Source organism: Taudactylus pleione, unplaced genomic scaffold (assembly GCF_031769625.1).
Source record: "Taudactylus pleione unplaced genomic scaffold, aTauple2 ptg000150l, whole genome shotgun sequence".
Lineage (NCBI taxonomy): Eukaryota > Metazoa > Chordata > Amphibia > Anura > Myobatrachidae > Taudactylus > Taudactylus pleione.
The window spans coordinates 784140-799767 of record NW_028284552.1 but is presented as its reverse complement, the minus strand read 5'-3'; the positions used below and the strand labels follow the sequence as shown (position 1 = coordinate 799767).

At 47.2% G+C, this 15628-nt stretch overlaps 1 protein-coding gene and 1 long non-coding RNA gene across 6 annotated transcripts in view; one reads left to right on the top strand and one right to left on the bottom strand.

Annotated features, from left to right (window-relative positions):
* LOC148522221 (uncharacterized) overlaps positions 1-4309 on the bottom strand; it is a 62973-nt gene extending 58664 nt beyond the window's left edge. Inside the window, exon 1 of one of the 2 annotated variants that reach the window (XR_015878769.1) lies at positions 4160-4309. This is a non-coding gene — a long non-coding RNA (uncharacterized LOC148522221). Of the gene's footprint in view, positions 1-3725; positions 3900-4159 lie in introns of those variants that run through there. The other variant, XR_015878768.1, reaches the window with a different exon arrangement.
* The window catches only part of LARS2 (leucyl-tRNA synthetase 2, mitochondrial), a 268441-nt gene continuing 256730 nt past the window's right edge, over positions 3918-15628 (top strand). For 2 of the 4 annotated variants that reach the window (XM_088474262.1, XM_088474258.1), the window contains exons 1-2: positions 3919-4103; positions 8830-9079. In XM_088474262.1, the coding sequence (XP_088330388.1) occupies positions 8849-9079 (231 nt within the window). In that variant the 5' untranslated portion in view covers positions 3919-4103; positions 8830-8848. Of the gene's footprint in view, positions 4104-8829; positions 9080-15628 lie in introns of all 4 variants that reach the window. The other 2 variants (XM_088474260.1, XM_088474261.1) reach the window with 2 other exon arrangements.

Below are 15628 nucleotides of genomic sequence, written 5' to 3'. Positions count from 1 at the left end.
AGTTAAAAGTTTAACTGCGTACTGCCCAGATTCCAATCCATCACCTACACCCCCAAGCTCTACTTGTGGAGCCTATGGACCCTGAAGAAGAAATTTAGATTCCTTTTACTGTACAGATGAGGCATTAATTTCTGGTGTCATAATATGCAGTTTGAAAGTAACAAAAAATTACGGGAAGCCAAAGTTTCTGTAGTTATTGTACTGTAATCAGGGTCGGTATAAATTTGCACCCTCGCACCCAGCTTTTTAAAGGCTGAGCATGCACCAAAAAAAAAGCTGTGATTTCACAAGAAAGGAACATGGCTACACAGTAGTACCCCCAATTCAAATTACTCCACACACTAGAACAATACACCGCACGTAGTGCCCGATTCACATTACACCACATACACCTTAACACACAAATGTGCCCCTTATACACAATGCCCAAAGTAATGCCCACTTTAGTAGTGCCCCTTTTACACAATACCCACAGTAGTGCCGCTTTACACACTGCCCACAGTAGTAGTGCCCCTTACAGCAACTACACTAATGGTGCCCCTTATACACAATGTCCACAGCAGTAGTGCCTCTTATATAATGCCCACAGTAATGATGCCCCTTACAAATAGTGACACAGTTATAATGCCCCTTACATACAGAGGACTCCCGATCTGCAGGTGACTGGGTGAGGAGCATCTGAGGCTTGGCCGCACTTCTCTGTAGCAGGCTGCCGCTGCCTGTCATACACTGCGATAGGTGCAGCAGCAGCAGGAACAACTGAGCAGTAGCTGCAGGGAGAGTGCCTCTCCAACCTGGCGCCTCCCTGCAGTGCAGGCTCCGCTGAGCGGGTTGCGCCGGCCCTGACTGTAATATAATCACGATACATTGTGGTGTTAAAGGAGAAAGCCCACTTCTAAAACTCAAAAGTGGACTTTCATGTGCCTGATTGCAATCTTATGCTGGCCATACACCTACATGATGAGTGGTGATGCGATCTCACGATATGAAGCATCGTGCGTCCATCGTATGAGCGGCTTCATTTGTTAAAAAAGAAAAAGACTGATGCACACACACGGAGATCAGTCTGTAATAAAATAAGCACAGGGATGGTTCAGTGAGAACAGACTGTGCATCTGTAAAAAAACTAACAAAAAAAAACGGTTCCCCTACCCCAAAGAGCAACCAGCCCCAGGCTTTTAGGGACACAGTGCTGGTTGGGCAAAATACGGGAAACAAACGATGTAAGGGTTCCACGTATGTAATCACAACCAGCATCGGGCTAGTCAGAACCAGCCCTGGCTACCAAAATACGGGGGACAAATGACTTAGGGGTCCCCCGTATTCTGCGCAACCAGCACTGGGCTCTGATCCGGTCCTGGAAATACAGCTGAAGAAAATGAGTAGGGTCCCCTGTATTTTCAAGAACCAGCACCAGAATTTTTCTAGCGGGGGGCTAATGCCACAGCCAAGGGAGCCCTTTCACCGGGCCCCCAGCCAAAGCATTAACCCTAACCGCTAGTCAGCCCAGACTGAGGATCCCTGGGGAGCCCAAATTAAAGGGGTCCCCCCCTCCAGGGCACCACAGGCTGATATCCCGGGGCTATCCCCAGCACCCCTGGGCGGTGGGTACTGGGTTGATTGTGTAGTGTAAATAAAGAATAGCAAACATTGTCTTTACAAGTAGGACTGCAGGTCCCAGCAAGCCTCCCCCGCATGTTCACCTATAAAGAAATGTTAAATAAACACAGGGCACACACGCCGTACACAGTATAAGTTTATTAAACATACACTCACATGTACACATACTCACTTATGTATCCCTGTAGCATCAGTCCACTTGTCCAGTATAGCATTCCCGCTAGGCTGTTTCAGCGGTGCGCCGCGCCCGGGCAGAAAGTACCCTGCCCTCCAGCGCGGGGCCCCGCTGAGACAGCCTGCGGGTTGTCTCCACCCGCAGGTTGCAGTGTCCCGCGGGTGGTGAAAACTGCAGAGCAGCGGTCACCACGGGTGAATGGATGTCGGCATGCGCCGGGCATCCATTCACTGTGACAGCAGCGCTTGGGGGCTACCCGGCATGTCCATAAGTGCAGGGCACACCCCCAAGAGTGACGAAAAGGGATGCATCAAAGACACGCCCCCTTTTGATGCCCATCCTCTAGGACCAGCGCCCTGCCGGCTCTAGAGTGAACACTACAGTAGATTATCCAGACAGTACCTGTGAAAAAAAAAACATACTCACCGTCTCCTATACGAGGCTCTGTCCCCTTCGGTCCAAAGTAGGCATCCCATGGACTTAGCAAAAACAAAAACAATCAGCACGGTCCAATAAACTGAAGTACTATTCTATAGAACGGTACTTCCCGAATGAGAGCTTAGCGGCGGGATTTCACCATGGAAATCCCACCGTTAAGCGTTCTCTCTCTGAGAGACGAGCCCTCCGCCTCTCAGCCAATGAGCGGTTTCCACCATTGTAGTCAATGGTCGGAGCCGTTCTTTGGCTGAGAGAGGCGGGGGGGATGACCTCTCTCAGCCAATGAACGCTCAGACATGGCCCTTCAAAGGAAGAAGCCGCGTCTGAGCGCTTCAGTTGTGAGGCAACAACAATCCTGGTTGTTACCTGTTGTGTGGATCGGGATTTACGTTTTTCTTTTTTCCAATTCCGGGGGAACCCAATTGCCTCCAGGGTCTCCCTTACCTGCCCCCCCCTCCTGCATCCCACACATGCTCCCCTGGTGTACCCAACTGCTCCCAGCGTCTCCCTGATCTGCCCCCCCTGCAGCCTGCTTCTCACACATGCTCCCCCAGCATCTCCCTGACCTGCATCCCACATGCTCCCCTGGTGTGCCCAACTGCCCCCCCCCAGCATCTCCCTGACCTGCCTCCCCCTGCTTCCCACACATGCTCTCCTGGTGTGCCCAATTGCCCTCCCAGCATCTCCCTGATCTGCCCTCCCCCTTGCTTCCCACACATGCTCCCCTGGTGCGCTCAATTGACCCCCCCCACTGCTTCCCACACATGCTGCCTTGGTGTGCCCAATTGCCCCCCCCCCAGCGTCTCTCTGACCTGCCCTCCCCCCTGCTTCCCACACATGCTCCCCTGGTGTGCACAATTGCCCTCCCAGCATCTCCCTGATCTGCGCTCCCCCCTGCTTCTCACACATGCTCCCCTGGTGTGCACAATTGCCCTCCCAGCATCTCCCTGATCTGCCCTCCCCCCCGCTTCCCATACATGCTCCCCTGGTGTGCACAATTGCCCTCCCAGCATCTCCCTCATCTGCCCTCCCCCCTGCTTCCCACACATGCTCCCCTGGTGTGCCCAATTGCCCCCAGGGTCTCCCTGACCTGCCCCCCTCCTGCTTCCCACACATGCTCCCCCCTATGTGCCCAATTGCCCCCCCCCCAGCATCTCCCCCCTGCTTCCCACAGATGCTCCCCTGGTATGCCAAATTGCTCCCCCCCCCCAGCGTCTCCCTGCCCTGCCCCATTGCTTCCCACACATGCTCCCCTGGTGTGCCCAATTGCCCCCCAAGCATCTCCCTGCCCCACACATGCTCCCCTGTGTGCCCACTTGCCCCCCCCCAGAATCTCCCTGACCTTCCCTACCCCCTGCTTCCCACACATGTGGTGTGCCCAATTGCCCCCCCCAGCGTCTCCCTAACCTGCCCTCCCCGCTACTTCCCACATATGGTCCCCTGGTATGCCCAATTGCCCCCAGGGTCTCCCACACATGGCGCAGTTTCTAACCTTAATCTACGGTGGTGTAAGGTGGTTGAATGTCAAGCACGGGAACACATACCCGACACCAGCCGCCCGTGAGAAGTACACCACGGAACCAGGCTATCTGTACCTAAGCCCGCAACAAACTACAGCACGTGACGCTACAAGCAGCTACAGTCACGTGGTGTGATCACATGTTCTGCTGACTCGTGGTGACGTCAGTGGGGTACATTTACGGAAGGGGTCCTATCTCCTCAGTGAATGGGGCACGCCGTAACCACGTGACATATACAGTACGAGGGACTGCGCTATAGGACGCCGGTATTGTGCTTTGTGAGTTCAGCTACACGGGTCTCACGCCGGCTTGGGTGACAGACACACTACTGCGATAATTACATTACGGCGGTACGTACTATAGGTGGCTGCAAATACAGCAGCAATGAAGACCGTGCTGTGCTGACCTGCGGACGGTGTTTAGTTCCCGTACATTTGACCTTGACATTCCGTCACCCTCTGAAGAAACTGAGTGCAGTTGTGGAAATACGAAAAGCCTGACACTGGCGATTGTATTTTTTTTCCACCATAGCAACTGGGGACACAGAAGTTGCAGATCTGTCTTTTGAAACCAGGTTTTGTCTCCCATACTGCGCCATTTCTGTGTATACAATTTATACTTAAAATGAAATCTAGGTCTACACAAAAATGGCTTCCAGCTCATAATTGTGCAGGAGAGAGTAATTGGAGAGAGTAACTGGGTTTGATGATTAACTTATTCTTTTTAGCGTTCTGAAAACCTAATGTGGTAATTTTCTAATCATATCTTGTTCTATATGTATTAAATTTCTTTTTAGACTGCCTTTTATATCTCACTTTATTCACCTGATTAGTCTCTACATTTTCATTGTAAAGTTTGCTAGTCTGTTATTTTTTTTCATGCACATTGTTTTGTTTTTGCTTTTTATATATCACTAACATTTGATATTAAAATGCACATATGTTGAGATCTGTATGTGGTGTATTCATAATGTTGACAAGACCTAGGTCGACCACGGAACACCAGCACCGGTCTATTGACATGTGAGGAAAGCATTTGATATGTGCCATCAGCACAACTATCAACATGATGATTAATCATCATGTAGACATTTCACACTTGTTGGCATTACGGTGGCAGGGTTTCCGAAGTCCACATACTGGTGTGTTTTGTTTTTTTACTTTTTTTTTTTTAGTTCCCTGATTGGTGTAGAGGATGAGTGGGACGTGTCTTTCGTAGTCTTAAGCTATATGTGGAGGATGATCCCCACTTCATATGTATCTATTTAGCAATTATATATTGAATTCTAAAGCCGCGTATCCATTGCACGATTATAAGATCGAAATCGGGCACAATTATGTCGGAAACTACCAGCGATGCGCACTCCCGCTGGTCATTTCCGATATCAATCATCACCTGAGCATGCTGGTCAATCTGCCGATAACGACAGATTGCCCATGTTCAGAGATGATTGATGTGCCTACACTGAACGATTAATCGTTCAGTATAGGCACTGCAGGGGAACAACGGTACGATTATGATGACGTAATCGTACTGTCATGCCGGTATCTGCTAGTGGATACGCGGCTTGAGTTTCAAATCCTGCACACCAACCACTATATTGTAAGATAGCTGTAGGCATAATAAATAATTCCATATAATAACATCTATACTGCATGCGAGCCTGCTGCTTAAATAAAAAGTATATTTTTTTTTATGTCGACATTTAAAAGACACACTTTATCTCTTACTCAAGACATCATTAAAACATGTTTTTTTTCTAAGCAGGAGACTGGTATGGATTGTATGCGTTATAATTATTTATTGGGTTCAGTCAGGATAGGTATATTTAGGGATGTAGTCAGCACCCTGGCGTGTGGGAAGCCGACAATCTAAATACCAGTGTTGGGATCCTGGCTCCAGTATCCCGACCGCCGGCATCCCTAAGGTAAGTATTGGAGTTAGGTTTGGGGTGCGGGAAAGGGGAGGTTAGGTTTGGGCACTAGGGGGGGGGGGGTTAGGGTGCGGGGAGGCACTAGGGTGGAGGTTAGGTTTAGGCACTAGGACGGGAGGTTAGGTTTAGGTATCGAGGAGGGGGGGTTAGCAGTAGTATACTTACCTACGGGTGTCGGGATGCCGCTGTCAGGATTCTAACTGCTGGGAACCAATACCCAACTCGTATATTTTTACAGATAGGATTGTGAAGTCTGACACATTTTTTAGTTCAGGAAGTACTACCTGTAAAGTCCATAAAAGAGGTGGATTTGTTTTATTGATTTGGCACCAAAGTCATCTTTGACAAAGTCCTAACACTTTAGTATGTTCTTGAGACAGTAAACTTTCCACATTGGTTAAGATAAGGTCTCTGAAGAAAAGTGTAATTCCGCTTGGTGCATCTTTAGACACCAACATCGAAACTTGCACCAATTCTATGGTAGGTGCATATTGTCCATCAGAGAATGTGAGTGATTAAGTGTCTGTGTACGCAAACACTTCAGCGACACTCCTAATAATACGGACCATCTCTGTGCGTCTGAATAGCCACCTCCCAGTCACTGTCCAGGAATATCCCACATATTTCCTATATATTTCTGTGTTCTTGTTTATGATATCGCAACTGCTATTCTATACAAACACAATAGGGATGTGCGGTGCGACTTAGATGCATATGCAGTAAAAAAAATAGATCACAACTACGTCTGACATCGCCGTAGTGTGAGACTTGGTATAAGAATATAAATACATCAGGGCACTAGGCTACTGCTAGGTGCTCCCTCCAATTATCCTTAATTGAGAAGAGCAGGGACTATATTTTTACTTACCGATCATGCTGCAATTCTAAGGATGAATGGGAAACATGGGGGTATATTTACAAAAGTGTGGGTTTTTAGAATTGGAGTTGTTGCCCATAGCAACCAGATTCTACTTATCATTTATCTTGATTGCTATGGGCAACAACTCCACTTCTAAAAACCTGCACTTTAGTAAATATAACCCATAATCTGCAGTTTTGATGAACACTTAAGTGGATAAGCATGTCTGTAACTGTATGGGTTACTATTAGTTAATAGAAGAAAAAAGATTACAATTATGAAACATTTTTTTAACTAGAATATCTATGGGAGCACTATAATTTCTATTATTCAGATGTACCCACAGATATCAGGAGGGGCTCAGTGCTACTTTGGGCTGGATATTTCTAGTTGTGGGGGGGTCCAAACTTTTCTCTGGGCTCCCCTAGACTGGTATCAGTGCTAGTTGTACGACCCATTATTCAATTTTGTTCTTTTTAACACAGGCTGACAGTAAATTTAGCCCATATCTTGCCTTATTGGCAAGACCCATATTTACATCAGGTTCTATAGCTAAAATACAGCATTTACTATAGGTAGGTTTGAGCTAAACGGAACCTACCGTTGATCCCCTTCGGTGTTTGAAATCTAATCCCAAAGCAAACCCGCCATGGTTTAAAAACCTGTACAATTCTGATCTGTAAATACTTGTTTTATGTTAAAAATGGAAAGAAAAAAGAAAAATTAAAAGAAAATAATGTGGGAATCCCCTGCAGATTGATAACCAGCCCTAGGCTTTAAAGCCTAGGCTGACCGTGTAAAAAAAAAAAGGGAGTATGGCTTGGGTTCCCTTAAGGTGCATACACACTAGACGATATGCTCCCTGAGCGATATCGTCTAGTGTGTCCCCGGCAGGCTGTGCTCAATGTCGTTCATGACATTGAGCACAGCCGCTGAACGATATCATTAGCGATATCGTTCAGCGCCGGGCTCTCTCACCCATTCCCTGACATGCAGCAACCTGACGAGGTCGTCAGGTTGGCCTGCATGTCAGCCCGATGAACGAGGATGACGAACGACCCGCGGGAACGCGCGTCGTCGTCATCGTTCATCTTTTTTGTGTTAAACATGGACGATAAAGTGGACGACTGAACGATAACGATATCGTTATCGTTCAGTCGTCCACTTTAATCGCCCAGTGTGTATGCACCATAAGTGTTCAGTCTAAGTTCGGTGCTGGACCATCGAAAGGGCACTTTCGCGTGGCCGAAAAAGGAACGAGTCCGCCTCCACGCGGTACTCTGCAGCCTGCAGGTGGGCTCAGCACCTGGCATGTTGTTTTAGGGGGGCACCGGTAGGGTGCTGCCATAAGGTCAGGGCGCATTCTGTCCTTTTGAAATCCAGCAGGGCGAGGCGCCCCGCTAAAACAGCCTAGCAGGAATGCTATTACCTCCCCAGTTCTTCAATAACCAGCACTATGCTGAACTTTCCTGGGCTGGTGACATTAAGAGCGACCCAGATACTGCACACTTGCTGTTTGGACACAAAAGTATATTTTTTAAGAGCAGACCAGATGTACAATACAGTGCAAAGCCCAGATACTACCCTACTTCCTGGTAACACACAACAAACATGCGGCAGCTGAAACACAGGGAGTGGATGTAGGCAGTCCAAACCATCCGGTTCTGTGATGTGGCCAATAAGTCACGCTACACTGATGTTTCTATATGAAACATCAGTGCGACTTTCGGCCGCATCACACACTGACTGATGGCAGGGGAATTTTTCCAATGGATTGCCCCAAAAAATGAACATGGGCAGGACAGCAATGCGTAAATACATATGTGTATTAACATAGCAGGGGACAATTTCAGTTTGAATTTAAGTTTAGGCTTTTTGTCATATCTACTATAATCAAAGTCATTAATGTCTCACTAAAGGGGGGCATCCACTACACGATTTTAGCAGGCGACTGAACGATAACGACGTCGTTCAATCGATTTAAAAATTGTTTAAAAAATCCTGCAGCGTTTGGTCGTTAACAATCAACGATGCGCGCTCCCGCTGGTCGTTTGATCGTCTCATCAGTCGACTGAACATGCAGGTCAATTTCACTTGATCTATTAAAGATAGTTTGCAAATCGTTCAGACTGAAAGATAAAATTTCAAGGGAAAAAATCAAGGGAAAATCGTTTAGAGGTTGGACAGGGATAAAATCGTCTAGTGGATGCCCCCTTAAGCCTTAGATTTTCTCCTAGGTTTGCTTTAAATATTTTTAAACTGATCTAGCATTTTTTGCATTCAGGGTCTTCTCTATCTGAAGAATGGGTCCTTCAGTGGGGCTCGGATTCTGCAGTTCCTGTCTGAGAGGAAGGCTGAATGAACTGGCATTGCAAAAGACTTGGCTTCAGGTTATAAATTATGGAATTACTCGGACTATTTACAGTGAGACAGGACAGTGGGAAAGAGTATATGGATTGGAAACTAGAAGAAAAGTGGAGACATTTTGGCATCACAGGATAACAGATCATTTTACCAAAATCAATGAAGTAGATGTAAGTATTTATGAAGAAACTGTACTAACACTTGTGCAAATAGAAATTTTCTGGTAGTACTTGTGTTCCCATTTGAATGATTCCTAATATCCAGCAGTCTACAAATGATGGCTGATTAATGTTGATAGTTCATACCTCAAAGTGACAGAAACTAGTCTAGAGCTATATTTTGATTTACTTATATACTAGGGGACAGATTCAGTTGGCCGTGGATTTCGTTGCAGTCTGTTTTCTTGGGTAAAGTGCCCAGAGATTTTCAGTTACAGACCTGCTATCTATCCGCAAGCAGCCCTTCTGCAGCCGTTTATGCTTATTCCAAGGGTCTGAGCATAGATGAGCGTTAACTGCTACCTCAAGCTGTTTCCGGGTTGATTGTGGGTCTGTAATTGAATAGCTCTGGTAAGGTGGGTGCATAACTAAAAGATATATCTGCAGATGATGGTTGTTTATACACACTGGGCCTGATTCAGAGCCGGACGCTATTTGCGAACGGTCGTTCAGAAAAAGGGGCCGGCTATTTAAATTGAGCGTTCGCTCTTTGCGGTCTGTTGACGCCTCTATGTCTGAGCGAGTGAACGAAATATGCGCTCGCTATTTTGTAAAGACGCCCCCTGGCCACTCGCATCCTACGTCATCTCCGCTATTTATTTGATTAATCGAGTACATCGAAAGGCATCTGAACTGCTCGCAGTGCTTGTGGTTGGATTTTCCTACTGCAATCATGCGAGCAGTTTAGGCTAAGAAACAACCCAGTGACGTGGTCGATGACGCTGCTTTGTTAATTATGCACACCCTTAAAACGCCCGTTTTGACCTTTTGGCACGCCTGCGTTCGGATCTCCACTCCCCGTTTTCAAGCACCTTCCCCTGTTACCACCCACAAATGCTTCATTCTGTCACTCAAATTAGCAGGCATTCGCTATTTTGCGAGCACACAAATTCCGACTGCAATGACTGGTTCGCGCATGCGTATTACAACCCGTACGCATGCGCAGTTGTGCGAACATCGCTTGGAGCGAACGAGCGGCCGCTTACAAGCGGCTCTGAATCAGGCCCACTGAACCACCATCATCTGACCGCCTGTACTGTACACACAGCATGAGGAGCAAATATATCTGCCATTGGCTGTGCTGCACCACCGACACGATATGTCTGTGAACTACATAATTTAGACATATCGTATGTACACACTGGGAGACGCAACCACGATATATCGGCCATTCAATTGAACGGCCGATGTATCGGCCAGTGTGTACCCAGCATTAGACTAGACTGTGTGACTCTACTTGTGGCTAATTGAATCGTCCCCTATAGCTATTATGAATAATCATATGTGGACCAAGTAATTGAAAGGAAAAAGTACTCGTTGTATTCTTATTTATACCTTTAAAATGTAAAAAACTAAATCTGGATATGTGACATTCTGCACAGAGAACAGTTGTTTCTTATTTGCACTGGTGTGTGTTTGCATACTACTTCCTCTGTAGGCAAAGACCCCAATGAAGCATTGCCATAGTAGCCACATTTATAATGGAAGCTACAGTACCTGTTTGCATTCTTCCCAACTAGAGCATTTTAATAGTTAAAAATGTAAGGCATATTAGAACATTTAGGAGCTATCCAAAACACATTTTAGTTAAAATAATGTATATTTTAGTAGTGTTATAATTATGCAGTAACTGCATTTTTTTTGAATGGCAGCTGCAGACAAATAAACCAGGGTTAATTTACTTGAAGTTGACTGATGAACTATGGGCCTGATTCAGAGCTGGACCCTCTGAACGAGCGCCCGCTCTGAATCAGGGCGTGTTTTTTTTTTTTTTTTGCGGGCGGCCTCTTGGACGCTCGCATAGCTGTGGGTTACAACCCACAGCTTATGCGAGCGTCCATGATGATGGTCGCGATGGTCAAGACCATCGCGACCATCGGGCTTGCGACGAGACCCTGCGGTAGGGTCTCGCTGCCGCAAGCCCTGGAGTGATTTTGGCTCTATCAGAGCCAAAATCACTCCCACTGACATCACTAGTGATGCGCATTTGGGAAACATCGCATTTGGGAAACATCGACCCGCTTACGAGCGCTCAGCTCTCACGAGTCTAAATGAGACCCTATGTATGTACAATGCTATCCTTGTTTTAGTGTGTAGATTTGCAAATCTACACACTAAAACGAGGATAGCATTGTTATGTAACTGGATACTTGTAATGACAGCTGTGGAGTCCGGAGCATAGTGAAATATAATTTGTTTATTGAAACAAAAACATAGACCAGGCAATGCAGAAAAAACGGGAGTAATACTTGAATTGGACTGGAACTGATGGTAAACAGAAAGTAGAAGGTATGCAAAACTGGATACAAACAATAACATACCCTCCAACTCTACCGTTTTAGCCGGTACAGTACCTTTTCTTAATGGTCTGTACCGGCAAACGGGCTGTACCGTTTGTACCGAGTTCCTGATTCTTTTAGCAGCGCTGCTGGGACACAGGACTCCCGCAGCGCTGCTGAGTGATAGGCGGTTCTGCATCTCCCCCCATGGCTCTCTGCAATGCAATTGCAGTCTGTACCGATGCTGCCATAATCACTCCAGCGCCGCTGTACCTTCGGACCCCAGGTACACTACCCGTGGACATGCCCCCTTTATCCTTTGTCACGCCCCCTTTATCCTTTGTCACGCCCCTGTACCGGATTCTGTATGAGAAATGTTGGAGGGTATGCAATAACCATAGGCTGCATAGTGAATGAATCAGATTCACGTGCAGCAATAAGAGGAACAGCTTACAGAGACCCATCTGGCTGGAGCTGCACAGATCACGGGCTGGAGATGTAAAGACTGGATTCAAGCAAAGGCAAAAAGCTGCAGAGTAAATGAGACAGACTCACAGGGCCTGATTCAGACCCGTTCGCACGTAGCCTGCCGATGTTTGCAATCTGCGCATGCATACAAGTCGCAGTGCGCAAACTAGTCCATGCGATCGTGGAAGTATTCGCACCTTGTACACAGAAGCTCCGCAATCATGAGTGACAGGACGAGCCGTTTGTGGGTGGTGACGGGTTGGTCAATTGTAACGGGGGTGTGGTGATGCGAACGCAGGCATGTCTGTGCATCTGAACGCAGTTTCAGGGGCGTGCATATTTAAACCGCAGCGTCAGCATACAAGTCACATGGCTGAATTAAACACGGCAGCACTCGCAGTGCTTGCGGTAGGGTATGGTCAGCCACCCGTGCTGTGTATGGGTCCGATGTTACCGATTGTTTAATACACCTCCTGGAGATTACGTATGTTACTAAGGGAAAGTGGGCGTCTTGTGTCAGGCTGGTGGGCGTCTAAATACATACCGCGATCGCACGGCAAGACATAGTGGGCATGCTAATGTCTTGCTAGCGATCGCGGGATTTGCATACTATGGCTGTTAACGGCTGCGTGCGAACGCATCTTAGCGAACGGGTCTGAATCAGGCCCACAGACAGCAGTGGAGCTGCAGCTTGCAATAGTGAAGTAGAAAGGAGCACAGGTTCAAGCTGTTAAATACAATCCGTGGGAAAAAAACAAAACAAAACAATGACCAGCAAGATGCATGGTGTGAGGCAGGTGATTAAACGGGAGTGAGATTAACTCCTGCATGTGAGGAGAAAATGTAAGGATATATCCGCAGCACCTCTGGTGGCACAGAGGTACTGCAGGCCAGATACAAAATATAGGACAGTGGGCCTGATTCAGAGATGATCGGAATAGCAGAGCCGCACACAGGTCACTCCCAGAAAACTGGGCGACACACCCCAGTTTCCGGGAACGCCCCCACTCCGCCTCCTAAACGCTGCTGTATGTCATTCAGGCTACGGCTATGCACTAGGGCAGAGGTTCCTAAACGCGGCCCTCAAGGCACCCCACAAGTGATTAAATCAAATTGACCGAGGTACTAATTAAATCACCTGTTGTCCAAGCCTGGATATCCTTAAAACCTGCTATTAGGGTGCCTTGAAGACAATGTTTGGGAACCTCTGCACTAGGTATTTCAGCCCAAACTTTTATCCTTTGGTTTTTCTGACTTTTCTAATTGTGTTTACAGTGTGCCCAAATATGCTTTTGTTGTTTTTTTAAATGGTACATTTGAGCCTAAAGGCCCCCACACTCTGAGCGATATAGCGGCTGATCCGACTGTTTTGAACGATATCACCGCTATATTGTTCTGTGTGTGGGCATGATATCGTCTGCTGCGTGCTCCCGTGGGGTCATCCGTCTTTCCACCAGATCTATCTGCTTGTTCAACTGATCTCGGGGATTGATGAACGATCCCATGCAGCGTTATGTGGGTGGGGGAGGGGGGTGCGGCACATTGGGCGGTCGGCCACCAGATCGCTCAATGTGTGGGGACTGCCCTATATGTTGGCCATCGGATTGCCCGTTGCATCGCAATGTGCTTATCGCACCATGTATGGGGGCCCTTAAAGCTTGGATACATGCTGTGATATTGCCATTGTTATCACTCAGTAGGCCCAATATTGCCGTGCCACAAAAAGAACCCGATAACAGTCATTCTGATTTGGCTGGTCAGCTTTGAGCATTACGCTCTTGAGTACTGAAAGACCAGGTCCTCACCAGTTTGACCACACATGTACATGGACATATTGTATACAGATTTGGCCATTATTGATTAGAATGAGCAGCAGGATTTTAACACCTTAGGTTGTGTGACATAAAGGACCTGAATCATAGCTGAACGTATGGCTATTTGTGGAGCATATGTTGCAAGTATTCGCGCTGCGAATGCAAAATCAGACATATATCAGTGGCATTAACAGTTCCCACTAAAGAGTTGTAACTGGGCATTCTCACATAATAGGCAAAGTTTAGTGATGACACGTTGGCAGTTCTGCGGGCTATGCGGAGTTGGGCATAAGCAAAAATTGGCCTGTTTCCAAGCATTTCTTTAGCAGTCGGTAAAGGCTGGTGCGAGTGCGCACTGATAATGGTGATGACTAGTAGCAGATCAGAGAGGGGACGGGTGCATACAACTCTGCACACAGGCAAATATTCAGTTACTTCCATTCATGCAATGCAGAAGGACATACGGCCAATGTTTGTTCAACTGTGCATCAGGCTAAAAGTAGCTAGATGTGTATAGAGAGAGTGTCTGGAATTCAGGCGAGTGGAAAAGAATTGTTTAGTTGGAAGAAATTTAGGGCTCATTTACACTTTTAATGTGAGTTTCACATATTAATAAGCTTTTGACAAGTCTATTAAAATAGGCAAATTAAAAGATAGCGGTGCCATTCTCACAACTGAGTTTAAATCTGAGTATGCTGCACACCGTTTCGCATCTGTAACTGCAGGCTACCAGTACAATAGACTGTATTGGTAAAAGTGCAGTGCAAGAAAAGTGAATCCCAAAAAGCATATACAGTAAGGTGTACCTTACAGTAGTTTTCATGCATTTTCCCAGTGGATGTATGTGAATGAACTTAGGGCCTGATTCAGCAGAGGACGGAATTGCAAATCCTGGCCTTACCACTCCCGGAAAACGGGGGGTGACATGCCCCCATTCTGGAAATGCAGGCCGTCCCCGCACCGCCCTGCAAACGATTTTGCCTATTTATCGGTCTGCATCAGATTTCGCAGGACCTGTTCTGCACATGCGCAGAAAGGGTCCTATGCATGCACAGATTCATGATCATCGGGAATCTGCAATCAGCAGTGCACGCTCCTGAATCAGGCCCTTAGTTGTGATCTTCTTTCTATGCCACACCAGACAGACGAGGGAGTGATTCAGGAGCTCATTCAGACCCTCTCGCTAGATGCGTTCACTTTCACTCAGCGTATGCAAATCCGGCACACACCCAGCAAGGCAGGCGATTGCAAGGCATAAGCCCGCCCGATATGTCTTGGCACACGACCACTTTGTATATGTAGACGCCCACTTGCACACATCATCTCCAGGAAGTGCATGAAACCATTAGTACATCAAGCACCATCGGATGCGATCGCAGCGCTTGAGGCTGACTATACCCTGCTGCTAGCACTGCGATCACTTCAGTGGGAAATACAACCAGGTGACGTGTACTATGACGCTGCCTGTTAATTATGCACGCCTCTTCAACGGCGCTAAGACGCTCAGGCACGCTTGTGTTTGCACCTCCACTCCCCCGTTTCTAGTGGCCAGCCCCTGTCACCACCTACAAACGGTTTCTGTCACTCACTCTGCTGGGCTGTCTATGCGCAGCGAGCGAATGCTTCCCGATCTCTCGCACTGGTTCGTGCACGTGCATTGCGATGCGTATGCATGCGCAGAAAGCGACAATCGGCCAGCTACTAGCGAATGCATCCTAGCAAGTGAGGCTGAATCCGCTCCTCAGTCCAGTATGAGGTTCCCTAGGAATCATGGGTGATAACACCCTGTGGGATATTAGAGGTAAGAAACCTTGCTTATTTTACAGGCAAAAACAAACAATGTTTCACTTACCATAATACCTGGAAGGTTGGAATCTCCAGCAGGACCTCGCACAGATTTGAATTGCCCCCCAAAAAAGGAACCAGGAGTCAGTAAGAGC